General features: G+C 37.6%; 1 protein-coding gene across 1 annotated transcript in view; it reads left to right on the forward strand.

Moving 5' to 3' along the window:
- The window catches only part of LOC139692228 (sodium-dependent serotonin transporter-like), a 186,887-nt gene that overhangs the window by 134,313 nt on the left and 38,086 nt on the right, over window positions 1-14,488 (forward strand). Inside the window, exons 4-8 of the mRNA XM_071590293.1 lie at window positions 1,692-1,850; window positions 2,091-2,142; window positions 4,564-4,702; window positions 6,952-7,086; window positions 8,294-8,397. Coding sequence (XP_071446394.1) covers window positions 1,692-1,850; window positions 2,091-2,142; window positions 4,564-4,702; window positions 6,952-7,086; window positions 8,294-8,397 — 589 coding nt within the window. The remainder of the gene's footprint in view (window positions 1-1,691; window positions 1,851-2,090; window positions 2,143-4,563; window positions 4,703-6,951; window positions 7,087-8,293; window positions 8,398-14,488) is intronic.

Here is a 14,488-nt window from a genome sequence, read left to right on the forward strand (position 1 = left end):
TACTTCATCCCGTCTATCAGAATCATTCGCTCACTCCGCACGAAGGCCAACTGCTTTCCGGGCGGCACCACCCTCGTCTACCAGTTCTCCATGACCCAGCAACAAGTGTTTCCCATTGCGTCACACCATTTCTCACCCTCTAACTCGTCATTTCCTTTTACAGCTTCCCATTCCCATATATATGGGAATATATATATATATGCATATTTAATATATATTATATATATATACACACACACACACACATATATATATATATATATATATATATATATATATATATATAACAATTTCAGAGTGTGAAAATCATTCGTCTTGAATCCCAGTCAAGGCAAATGCTCTTTGTATTGTGATATTGCTGCATGGTAATGCATATTAGCGTTTGACTTAGTCAAAAGTCACTGTTGCGGCATCTCCGGCACTTTCTTGGAAAGACTAAACTTATCAGAATGCGCAGTTCTTGTTCACTTGTTTAAAAATGTCATCCTTCGGAATACTAGGTCTGCCACTCCACGCTCTTCGTCGTGCATATCTGTAGGGCCATTTTAGGAGTCTCTACAGGATTTCCTAACACTTCCTTCCCTCATTAATGTAGGTCCGTAAACTAAGCAAAACTCCTGATGAATTTGGACATTTGATGATTCGTTTGCATATAAAAATTGAATCACAGCACGCACTTTGCAACTATTGCGAGCAGCGACTATCGAGGAATTTGTTATCTACATTCACCGGCAGGCAAACGATTGATGAATGAAAACAATAACTTCAGTGACTTTAGAAATGCTCAGTGATGACCCTGAATGAGCACAACTTTTTGTGACGTGCCAATATTTTGTATAAGAAATGGCTCTTCTTATACTAAAATGTGTCTTATAATATATCAAAATATTCACTGACTTCTACGCAAGATTTATCGAACATCTGAATCTCTGAAATGAAACAGATACGTCGAGATACAACGTGAGTAGAGAAAGTGAGTAACATATTAAAAAATAATGTAGCTTTAAATATATTGGTTTAAATAAGCTTGTATTATCTAAGTATTACCTTAAAAGTTTCTTAAGGCTTTATAGTTTAAAGATACCATGATATATACCTCTATTTTAATATCCCTTAACAATAGTAAATGAAGAAAAAACTATAGCTTAAGTATAACTATTCCGTAATCATATTCATGATGGAAATTATAACCCAGTCTGTTAGTTTGCACACGCGCCACACAGAAATGGCAGTAAGCCTTTAAACATAATTTAGGCGTAATTTTTTTAGTCAATTGCCATTTATTTGCTGAAATCATTCTTTTTACAAACAACTGGTGACTGATTTCGATAAAGTTTTCTACATCAGGTTTGTAGCACTGATATGCACCCCGTTTGACGCACCTGTATTTGCGGGTTGCATTACCATCAGGATATACTTACATGTACTTCTTGTAAGAAGCTCTGTAAATGTGGATGCATGCGTAGTGGTCCCGTTAGCATGTGTTTCAGAAAGAAGAATGGCCTAACATGGTGGTGGAAAATAAGTAAAATCCTTTTGGGGATACCTGCAATCACAAGAACAAAGGCGTCCTCTCTCGTGGTCTCCTTTGGTCTCCAAGTTGTCCCTTGGTGCAAATACGAGTAATCCCTTTCTACGGCGCCCTATAGGTGTGACTAATTCTGCTCACTTCCATCTATTTCCCATTCCAGGAATTGGTTACGCCATCTGCATCATCGACACCTACATGGGCATGTACTACAACACTATCATCGGGTGGGCCGTGTACTACCTCTTCGCCTCCTTCCGCTACGAGCTCCCGTGGACAACGTGCAACAATACGTGGAACACGCCCAACTGCGTACCCATCATGGAGGATAGGCCGGTGGACGGGGACCTCCTGGTTGCCGCGGCTTCTGTCTCCTCACGCACCTCAATGGGCGCCGGTCCCTTGCTTGACGGGGAGCTCAACTACCTCAAGGATGTAATGAGTGGTGGCGGCGGAGGGGTCGGCGGCGGCGTTGGGATGGCGGGCGGCGTGGGATTGGGACTAGGAGAGGACGGCGCAGCGGGGGTTGCCGTCTCCCCGGGCCTATACGAAGGGGCCATGGCGGCTGCCAATCTCTCCTCCGTGTCAGTCAGCCCTGCCAAGGAGTTCTTCGAGTGAGTCCGCTGAAATGGTTATGTTCCCTAATATTGAAGATCACTTTTTATGCTCTCAAAACTGAAGTTTGCATGAATATGGGGACCAGACAGATTTTTGACAACTCTCGATACACATCTGATTCGAATCCAAACTTTGGTAAACACACTATCTTCCGCCTTTAAGACAGAGGTCCTCCTAAATGTCTAACTACTGAAAGATATCTCAACTCTCTTAGCCCCTAAAGTTTGCACCCCTCAATTCTATATTCTTTCAAGTATTCATAATTTTATCGTACTTGGTCGAACTGTTGTTCCTTCACCCAACACCTCAGCGGAATGCATTTCCGTTTTCCACTGCCAATTTCAATACATTTCCCAGTCCATTTTCTCTTTTTTATTCTTAAATACCTTTACCAGTGAACCCTTTTTTCATCCCTCCGATAATTAGAACTTTTTTGTCAACATTTGTTAAAACTGTTATACCTTGGTTTTTTCGATGTTAGTATAAGCACGTCTTTGTTAAACTTTTTGTCATATTCCCCCCATAAATTGCCAGCATTTCTATATGCGGCTAATTTTTCTAATGAATAAATTATTGTGGTTAATCTATAAACCGCCATTGAAAATATTTCCTTTCATCCACCTCTAGAAACACTTTGGCTATTCATTATGTGTATGAGCGAGGGGGACCCAAAAATAACAGGAATGCTGTTATAGATTCTGTAGTTCCAAATGTTTACATTAAATTTTGTTCACCTTGATAGCATTCCTAATTGACCACAATGCTCTTCTCCAAACGATACTTCCATTCTTCGAAATATTTCTGAAATTCATTTATCGGGATGTCCTTTAGGCCTTCTAGCGATTTCTGTTTTGCCTCCTCCACAGTGTCAAAAGTCTTTCCTCTCATGTCCCTTTTGAGTCTGGGGAACAAAAAGAAGTCACAGAGAGCTAAATCCGGTGAGTAGAGGGGGTGGACAATCGATGTCATGCCGTTTGTTGTCAAAAACTGCATCACGGAGAGGGCGGTATGAGCCGCGTTGTCATGACGGAAGAACCAGTCGCCTGTGTGCCAAAGATCTGCTCTTTTCTTCCGGATACTCTCCCTCAATCTCTTCAAAACCTCCAGGTAAAACTTCTGGTTGATAGTTTGACCCGCGGTAGCGAACTCCGATTGCACAATACCTCTGCAATCGAAAAAACAAATGAGCATTGTCTTGATTTTTGATTTCACTTGGCAAGCATTTTTTGGACGAGGAGAGCCAGCTTTCTTCCATTGGCTTGATTGCTGCTTCGTTTCAGGATCGTATCCATAGCAACATGATTCCTCACCAGTAATTACCTTGGAAAAAACATCAGGGTCCTCTTCGAGCTGATTTTGAAGCTCAAAACATGCCTGAACTCGACGCTACCTTTGCTTGTTAGTGAGATGGCGAGGCACAAATTTGGCTGCAACCCTTTTCATATGCAAATCTTCAGATCAGAATCCTTTAAATTTAACTCCATGATACTCCAGACATCTCACAGAGTTGATCAATGGTTCTGCGACGGTCTTCACAAATGAGGGCATTGGTTTTGTCGACGTTTTCGTCAGTTCTTGATGTTGAAGGGCGGCCTGAACGGGGTTGGTCTTCAATTTACATTTCACCATTTTTAAAAGGTATAAACCACTCGTAGACTCTGGTTTTTCTTAGATCAGCTTCCCCATAACCAGTCTTGAGCTTTACCATAGTTTTCGTGGCCAATTTCCCCAACAGGAAACAAAATTACACTGCAGCGGGTTACTCTTGATAATCCGCCATCACGTTTTTCGCCGAAATAAAAAAAAGTTGTTTCAATTACACGGCTCTCACGGACAGACCGATCCAGTCACAGCGACGGCGCTGCGCATACTGACGCATGTGGCGTGAGCCTGACGTACGACCGGCCGAACAAAGGCTTCCCCCACTCTTCATCCCCACCGCAGCCCAATGCCCGTTACTTTTGGGTCCCCCATATACATATACATTTAGACAGACATATAAAAGAGGGTATGTAATCCGAAATTTTTGGGAGCCTAATCTCCTTCTTTTGCGGGCATAAAGAGCTGTTCTTCACTAAAATTCCCCAAAAATTTCAGAGTACGTATCGGTATCCTTTTTTATTAGTCTTTCTATATTTGTGCTGGCTGACGCCCTCTCGTCCTCTCATTTGATTTATTATTCATATCCGTGGGACTTTCATAGATGATAAAATAAACGTCAAAATTTAAGTATATGTAATACAAAAGTCAACTTGCAATTGGAGTTAAATTATGGCTACTGTTTACAATTGCTCGCAACGGAGGGATTGGTTATGAAATTCATATGTTCGTATGCATTCGCGATGAGTAATCGCTGATTTTAAAAGCTATTATTACCGATTAAAGGCCATTAAATCAAAGCGAACTGATCTTTGCAGGCGGAGTGTCTTGGAGTCATACCGGGCGGACGGCTTGGACCGCATGGGCCCAATAAAGGGCTCACTCACTCTGTGCGTCTTTGCTGTCTTCGTCCTCGTCTACTTCTCCCTCTGGAAGGGAGTACGCAGCACGGGCAAGGTGAGTCCTTCCGGATCTCTCGATCACTTGTCGATGCAAGCAGTGATACAAGCCTCCCCACACGTAGTCCACCCGAAATGAACATGACCTCTCCCAAATATAAGTAGAATAAATCAAATGCATTGCAAATCAATGTTCAAGTTACTAAATTCCAAGAAACTGTCGGAGATGACGCAACATTATTCAAATTACTAAGTACTACGCGAATATCACCCTAGTGCATGGACACACCGGCTAGCTCCAGCGCCTCTGCCAGTCGCGGTACGCTTCCTGGAAGTTGTCGACGGAAACCTTGTCTCGGTCTCTTTGACGTTATCCATCATTCCAAAATGGTTGCCGTTCAAGCTCCTTTTTATTTTTGAGAAAAAAAGATGTAGGGCGGCTGGGGTAGCATTACTACCTTGTACTTGGCCAGCTACTCACTCACGAGAAAGGTGGAGTGAGACGGCGCGTTGTCGTGATACAGCCTCCAGTTAGCAAAGATCTCCTTCCTAACGCTTATAAATCTTTTCCACAGCCTTCCGAGGACTTCCACGTAAAACTTACTGTTCACTGTCTCTCCCTGAGGCACAAGCTCTGAGGGTAACGCCTTTTGAGTCGAAAAAGCCGACGAGAATTTTATTACTTATTTTTATGACAGACCCAGTAGATTTCAATTACCTCACGGTTGAATAGATACTTTAATGGGTGATCATCATTGCCAATGCAATGTTTTTTATCTCATCCCCAAACTGATTTCCTCTTGAAAAAGTAATAGGAATCATCTTTTAAAAAAATATTCAAAATAAATTCCGCAAGTCAATGTCAGTCCATTGGAAAAATCGATTGAAATAACATGTGAAATAAAACTTATGTTTTACTGTGTTCAGTTTTTGAATCGTTTCCAATTGTAACGTGTATTTGCTCATTACACGCAATGGATGAATGCAGGAAGACTGTACTGTGGGTAGAGGTTTGCATGTATCTGTTGACTTTGATTGGGGTTTTGTTCCCTTTTAAAGGTGGTGACCTAACACCCCCCGCTTCACGCCCTTGCGGCGACTTGCGGGGTATTGTTTATATGTAGAAGAGTATTTTAAAATTTGTCTACAAAATTTGGTTGACTGCCTAATTTTTTAATCTCCTAACGTTTACTACCACTATTTAACGTTTAGTATTAAAGCCATTAAGCTGTTCTATAAAAAAAATATTTTCAGGAAAAACTAATTTCTATGAAATTTTTCGTTTTTCTAATAAATTTATATTGGGAGTCAATATGAATTTTTATTTGTTTTAGATAAGAAATAGGTTTGGATTATGAGCTAAGCACAGCTGGAGTAAGCTGTTAACACCACTGCTAGCAGTCAGCTACTTTTTCAATTTGAGATACCATTTAAAAAGCTATAAATTGAAAATAGCCTAAATTTGTCCTTAAGTTTTATTCTACTGGATTTCGTTTATATCTCATTACAAATTACAAAATATTTTCATTCTAAATATATCAATAAAATGGTAAATAAAATGCCATAACCTCTTGTTAAAATAGCCTTATTTTTTTATACACGTTCATTCATTGCATTCAACTTCAGTTGAGTTATAAAATAGAATGGAATCATTTACAACTAATTAAAGCATAAAATCTTCAAATATGATTTACTAACTTGCACCGTGAACTGTACCTTTCTGCCATCAACATCTTATGTGACCAATCGTAATGATTGCATGCGTGGTTAAGTCAATGATAAGTTCATTCAACATTTCTTTCGTGAGTACGAATATGCATCAACTGCATAGTAATTTAAAAGCCTCGTGAATCTCGTAAGGGAGTGAATGCATCGGACACAGCCGGGTAGATTCGGTCGCAATAATGATACAGTCTTACCCTGCGGAATATTTCTGTGAATGAGTAGGACAGAAAAAGATAGCACTTGTTGGCATAGGTTTTAACGCTTTGTATCATCTTTACCTGAAGATATGTTAAAGGCAGTTTATATTATATTTTTATTCACTTTAATGAATATTCCATAATGAAATAAATTTTTGGCTTTCTTAAAATCAGGTAAACAGCAGCGTGATACTCACAAATGAACTACCAGAACACAAACCAGACGATTGAGACTCGTGTGGCGTTTGCTCAATAATCTTAAGCACTAAATAAAATTGATGAATACTATAACTATTATATCTCTGTTGAACTATAATATTGCTATCGAAATGATATAGAATGGGAGCGTTTTGATGGAAGAGTCCTCTTTACGTCACCTCGATAGGCGGTGTGGTTCACGGCCCTGGCACCGTACGCCATCCTTTTCATCTTGCTGGCCCGCGGAGTGACACTTCCGGGCGCCGAAGAGGGCATCCGGTACTACCTCACACCGCAATGGGGCATGCTGAAATCATCTAAGGTGAGAGACACTCTCCGAACGAAGAACATACTCTGCTCTGCACTTTTCCTACTCTTTTACTAACTATAAGATGACTTCCATATTATTTTTTCATTTCATTCACTCTAAAGATTCAGAGTAATTTCTGATTTTATTCCTGTATTACCCACTTGCATTTTTGAAAGGGCATAAAAAATACTACGGTTTTTTTCTTCCGGAGCCGTGGAAAACTCTTTCGAGCCTTCTTACACTTTATTCTCAGCTAAACACGGCTTATTAAGGACTTTCTGAAATATTTTCTTAGCTAAACATGTTAAGAGAAACATTTATGAAATAAAATTATATGGGAAAGTGGTATTAACTTCAGTATCAGTAAAATATAGGAAATAGATTCTAAGTAGTGCTTTTAGAGTTTTTTTCAAACAGCACTATCCATTTTTATGCAAATCATGGCACTAAAAATGATTTTGCGCACGTCAAATTCCGGGTCACAACAAAAGTGTTTTTATTAAAAATTATGCTTATTTTGAAAATTTATGACTGAAACAGTTTTGTATTACGTACATGCCTGTACTATAGTTCAAATCCTAAGATATTAAAATACGAATTATATTTTACTAAGTTATATTTTTTAGTAATTTCCAGCGTATTTTCGCTCCTCAAACATAATAAATGTTTGCAGAATGCATCTTAAAATTTGTCTTTATAATTTAGTAAATTGCATAATTTTTTACTAAATAAACGCTTTGATCCAGTCACTGCTCAATTGCACCCGTTAAAAGTTTCAAATTAATGCCCTTATTTAAAAAAAAGTTTATAAAAAAAACTAATGAACGTATATAGATATTTTCATCTTTTAACATTTTCTGTGTGTTGTAAGATATTACTCCTGTATTTTTTCACTTCTTTTAGCCCATATCTGAAAGAATACAGAGTTGTATAGGATAATGACGTGTCCTAAAAATTCCCTCGTTGTCAGGAACGAGTTTCAGATGCCCTTAATATGTTATACCAAGTGTTGAGGAGACTGGGTATACCATAGCCTTTATGTGCTGAGCCTATATTTCTATTGGAATTGGTTGCTGTTGAAATGCCCTGCAATTATTTGACAAGCTTCATACATTCAGAGATTTAAGCAGCAAATAAATGGCACAGGTTCATGAAGTGTGGTACTGCTGCAAAGCTTTCATGCACATCGAATGTGACTCACCCCAATTTCATTTTCTAGGTTTGGATAGACGCAGCCTCCCAGATATTCTTCTCCCTGGGTCCCGGGTTTGGAACCCTTTTGGCACTCTCCAGTTACAACAAATTCAACAACAACTGTTACAGGTAAGGAGTGACCTCCAAAATTTCTTAATCATTCCTTTCACCAAACGTGACCCATTTGTTCATTTTCCGGTCGTATCCTGTTTCTTTGCAAGCAAGTTCAGGCTAATAAATGTTTGTTTTAGGGTATAAAACAGGGGGCGTGGGCCCCAAGCTCGTGTCCTTTGCTTTTTTCTCCCTTGAGCACGATTTTGGTACCTGGTCTCTGGTTCTCACTCACTTGATGGGGAAACATGGCCATTATTTTAAAATGCCAACCCCCCCCCCCACCTTTCAGTGGCCGCTCCTGATACTGAGCTGCTGCTCTACTCCACGCTGACTGCCTCTCGCCCATTTTCCTAACTTCCATCCCCACTTATATGGCCTCCTTCCTACATCCTCGCTCATTCTTATAAGTACCACTTACCTTTTGGAGCAAAAGAATGCACTTGAAGTTTGTACTATGCGCCAGAGCCTCCTTCTTTTAGCCATGATCCTATATCCTTTGGTCCCGAAACAATGTATATAAACCAGAGATGAAAGATGAAGGCGGTGCCAGGGATCCCTCCTCGTAGCCATGGCAATATATCCTTTTGGATTTCCAAAACTGTACGTAAACAGGTCTGATTAGAATCTAAACTCACAATTACCTTATCCCGCGAGACAGCAACCTCGTTAGGCTTGGTCTTCTTGCCTTTGTTACTCCCTTTTTCGTGAATAAATCTATTTAAACGATAATTTAATAGTATAAAATAATTTTCATGCAAGTATATTTTGAATAATATCGTAAGCCGTATTATAAAGATACAACACACAAGACTACTGAATTTAATATACCTTGTATCTAACACGATTGAATTGGCATTTTACTGATGCGTTCGTTAAAAATAAAACATGGATTTTTTATGCATATAATGCACAGCAAATACACATATACATATGAATAATACAGTGTCAATAATTTGATTTCAAGATACAGTGAACTTTGAGGAGTTCCGATGGATACTTAAGCCATAGCTTCGTAAGAACTTTTTGCATGATAGAGGAGTCCTTAGTCACAGCACTTGGTGTTTCCCCGAAATATTACACTATAGGAGAGATACTAATGAATTTTCGCATAATGCACTAGTTTTAGGACATCTATAGAGGTAGTTGGAACAAGCTGACGAATCGAAAAGGCTCATATTGGCGTTTCATGAGAATTTTCAGACGTGTACAGTATCGATAACAAAATATGACATTTAACTGTATAGTATACCCAAACTATGACTTAAACACAAAATAATTAGTCTGGTGTTTATTTACCTTCTGCCACACACCACAGCGGTGGATTTTAGGGTGCTTAGATATCAAAATACATCAAATATCAATGAATAGTGTACAAAGTACTTGTATTAATGGTTAAGATATCCCTACGGCAACTGCATATTTAGTTTTTTGCGAAATCTACCAATCATCCCCAAGTTGTTAAATAACAAGGCTAAGACGAAGATAATTGGTTTCATAATTGATTATTTATATTTATGTATGAATGATTGAAGTAATTCTAATTCATAACAAGTGGAGATATATATATATATATATATATATATATATATATATATATATATATATATATATATATGTATATATATATTGTATATGTATATATATATGTATATATACACATATAAAAATTATATATATATATATATATATATATATATATCTTTACATTTACTAAAGTGCAATTTTACCAGGGTTTACAGTTTATATTCGATGGTGAACTGCAAATATTGGAATAAGTAGACGACCAGGGATCAAATACCGATTGCTTTTGGTGAAATTGGGCCTTAATCTCTCCAACCTTTCACTCCATTACCCCTCTTACTCCCCATGGACGTACATATCAAGAAATGAGATGGCTAATCCATGATAAACCCTTCCCCCCAGCTTCTGTGCTCGATATAATTTCGTAACCTGGCGTTTCTTCTCCCTATTTCGAATATGATGCGCTGACAAATCATTTCTCACAGAATACTATGCCCACATTGCAACTGGTATACCTCCCAAATTTGGTCAAAGATGGAAATAGAATGACATTTATTTTGCTCTAGGGCCTAGACGTTCTTTAAAATATAATTTGTGCTAAAATTTAATAAAAGAATACTTTTGCAATGCTCAACTTTGAAAAATCAATAATTTTTTAAATATACCATTGAACTGTTTTTTGTGGGATTCAAATTAATGAAAGTGATTTAATTAATTGTTTTCAATACAAAAGGTATGTAAGTACTAAATGGTGTCGTTCATTTTATTTATTCAAGCCCAGTGTAGTAAGAAAACCAAAACGTATCAATGAGAGGTAAATAAACCCACCCCTAGATAAGATTTCAATAATGAAAATGAGGGCTGGAAAAAGATTGGATAATTTAGGTTGTGGTTAAATGCTACAAGAAGCATAATGCATCGTATCTAAAATATAGGAAGGATTGATGATTTCTACTTCAATCAGTTTTTTCAAATAGTTATGCAAACAGTCATAAAAAATAAGTGTAACTAAGGTTTATTCTCCCGTGACAACGTGTATCTCGACTTTCTTTATTATAAGCAGCTTTTTCTATTAGATTCTCGAGGAAAAAATGCAGGTTTGACAAAAATGTTTGCAATAAAAGTTAATATTATGCACGTAGACCTTAGTTGTTTAATTTCATTGATGATATTGCCAAGCGAAGCCGTCTCCCACCTTTTCTCTCTCGTGCTTGCGAGATATACAAAGCAATAACGTCGTCAGCCGATACTTCGACGTTCTTCTTTTGTCTTTCCAGCCACGTTTATTGTTTCCTAGTCGACGCGCGTCTCTTTCCCCTTCCCTCGTCTCCAGGGCCGGGGTAGATATCCCACCGCCGGTCCTGGAGGGAGGATTGGTCACGTGATCCCACGACCCCTCCCCAACGCACATTTCTCGAGTGAACCATTAAAAAATTCTACTATGGAAGTAGAGATGGTGGTGTGTATTATAGTTGTTGTTCTAAACATGCTTTTGCGTTTGTCTGGAAACGCATTGGTCAATTTTCAGTTTCGCGGGGGCAAAGTCTGTTTTTTCATTCCAGGATATGCATGCAATGATATAGTTCAAAACACATCAAAAATACACTGACTGCATATTGAAAGCCTTCGTTTCATTGCTCGGGCAGATGAGATAAATTTAACTCTAATACATGAGGTTCCATGGAAGTTTTGAATGGTTTTTTAAATTAAACGGTCGCACTTCTCCGCGGAAATATATAAAGGGATAAAAAGCGTAACATCGAATTATTACATCATCTAGTGCAAAGATTAAACCATTTGTATACTGTTGATTTAAATATAAAGCATCAAAGAAGATCTTTCACATGATTTAACACAATAAGTTTTGTAATATAACGTCCACAGAGATCCGTTTACCCATACAGGCATATTCCAATTTCGAGCAGATATGGTCTCGTAAATACGCCGCGTGACGGGAAAAGTGATTCAGCGATCCTTCTTGCGGGATTTACGGGGGAAATTTTTGATGCGGCGTTTGTCATATTTCAGCGCAAAATATGAAAATTTTGAGACCAATTGTTGCCCTCACGAGGCGTTCAAACGTTATGGCGCTCTTGAAATCTTTTTCTAAGCCTTTAATGACTTTTTTATTAATAGACGTACAAAGAGATGAGACAAATCCTCATATTGACTACCTGTTTTGATGAAAATCAATGGGTATGAAGTACTTGAAGAGAGTTGTCGTGTAGAGTAGAAGCAATAGTAGAATTTAGTACTTGAACGGAAAGGAGAGAGAGGGTTTAATCAGTATTCGAGAGAAGAGGGAGGGAGAAGTTATGACTAATGGCCGTCGAAAATAATCTCAGGTTAAGGAATATTTAAGATTTGAGGTAGAGAAAAACTCGTATGAAAGAATGTATGGCATCAGGCTCCCCCAGTCAACCTATGAACTGAAATTTGAAACAAACACGTGTCTAATCGTACAACCGTCGGAAAATATTGGAAACTTTGAAAAAATAGGTCGAGCTTGGAACCAAGATTAGAATTTTGGGTGTAATGTGCAAAGCACTGAAATCAATGTGGATCTTAAAGAAGGACCTATCCATATTTTACGGCTTTAAAATAAGATACAATTCATTTTATAGCAGTCAGACTTGGACTTATTTGCTTGTCACCTATTGAAATTCATTATTTCTTATGCAAAAGCGAGAAATTTCCCATTGCCGTCAAAATTTAAACCAGTAATGTCGATGAAAGAATTTCAAATGATGAAAATTAAATTGAAAAAGTAAACAGAATAGAAGTGGGTCCATTCTATTTGGGGGGTCTGCACGAATATTAATCCGGCAAGAGGGACCAACTCACGCCATTCAATCGCCAAACAAAGGCATACTCACTTGCGCTACACGCGCCATGTGGTTACATGCGGAAATATCGATTTCTCAGCAGAGGCAACCACAGAATATGAACCTACTGGCCGTTCGTGATTCTTTTCCGGACAGCTTTAGTAGGCTTAAAAGGCCTTCCATATTTTTGATTTTGTGTTTTTACTTAGTAATGTAAAAAAATAATTTCACTCAATCTAAAATTAATTTCAAAGTGTTTACGGCTATTTGAGATGCCACATTTAAAGTAACAATTAAGTCGCAAAAATTCTACAGTATTTTTAAATGTTATCCTACATTGAAATTTGTTGTTCCTTATTTAAGAGATTATCTAATATTTTAAATTACTTCACCAAGCTTTCCCCATTTACTCGCCGGCATTTAATGAGTATATAGAGAACTATGAAAGCCATATTGTTACAATGTTCTGAAAGTATCAACGAAAATCATTATTTTATGCAATATTTTAGCTCACTAAAAAGAAACATTTTGATTCTGTCTCACCATCTTCAATATTTTTTGGATATAACATTCATCCTCAACATAGCAATCAGCAACTTGATAACAATATCTACCTCATGTATCCTTTTGACATCCGTATTTTAATATTTAAATTCTCAAAAGCAATTGCTACTGCAAGGTGTTTCCTAATTATAAAATAAATAAAACAGGTTCCTGGTAAACTGAATAATCCAATTTTATAAGTATGATTTGATTTGTTTCCATCGTAAAACCCATTCCGTCACATTTCGGCAGGAAGATAAAACTCATCACCTATCTTCTAAGATGGTCCCTATTTTGGTCAGAAAAGTTGTTATTCGGCTTCCGTAATAACTGCGGCTATTAGAAAATGAGAAAAACAGATGCCATCTGTAAGTGACATTTTATGCTATGACTCCCATCATATTAAACTCATTTTCCCCAAAGCTTCTCCTTTCGTGTCGCGGGACTGCTCGCTCAACTCATATTTGGTAGAGTGCGTTATTAATAAGAAATGATGATGTTAATTTCGTCATTGAAAAATTACCAAGAAAATACAGAGGTGAGTGAGAGCAAATGTCTTTTTCAAGAGTTCACGCGATTAAATTTGAATATAACCTTATTAACAGCTGTTATTTTATTACAGCCGTGTGTGTATTTACTTCATTTACCCCTCACGAACCTAGCTTTTCCTCATTACTCAATTGCTCCGCTAACTCAATGAGGCTCATTGGATACAACATATATTTCCAGTAACAAGCCCCCCGTTTTCAGAGATTTAACTCAAACAGAATATTTTGATAAAATCATGTAAATATTTGGTGTAAAAAGTAAAAATGTTCGTTTTATTTATTCAGGATGAACATTTTTCCACTGTTTTCAAAAATACCGTATGTTTTCATTGCAATTTTTAATAAGGTTTTCTAAGTTTCTCAACATATAGTTCCAAAAACTTCTCTTGTGATATAAAATTTATGCCACTTGGTAAACTTTTGATAAGCATCTGTAATAAAAGATGATGGGAAATACTCAATAAAGACACTATAAAGGGATGCAGGAATTAACAGAGAACTGAGGGTGAGCTGCCACAAGCCAATACTTGGATAGATAACGTTTCGAAACTTGGAAATAATCATCTTAAAACTCACCTAAAAGTAATAAACTTTTCGCACAGTTATCATTTCCCTCTTTTCCTAATTATTTTACTTTTTTCGGCTTGAATTCAAGTACTTCATACTTGA

Source organism: Hetaerina americana, unplaced genomic scaffold, assembly GCF_022747635.1.
Source record: "Hetaerina americana unplaced genomic scaffold, ioHetAmer1.1.p SCAF_4, whole genome shotgun sequence".
Classification (NCBI taxonomy): Eukaryota; Metazoa; Arthropoda; class Insecta; order Odonata; family Calopterygidae; genus Hetaerina; species Hetaerina americana.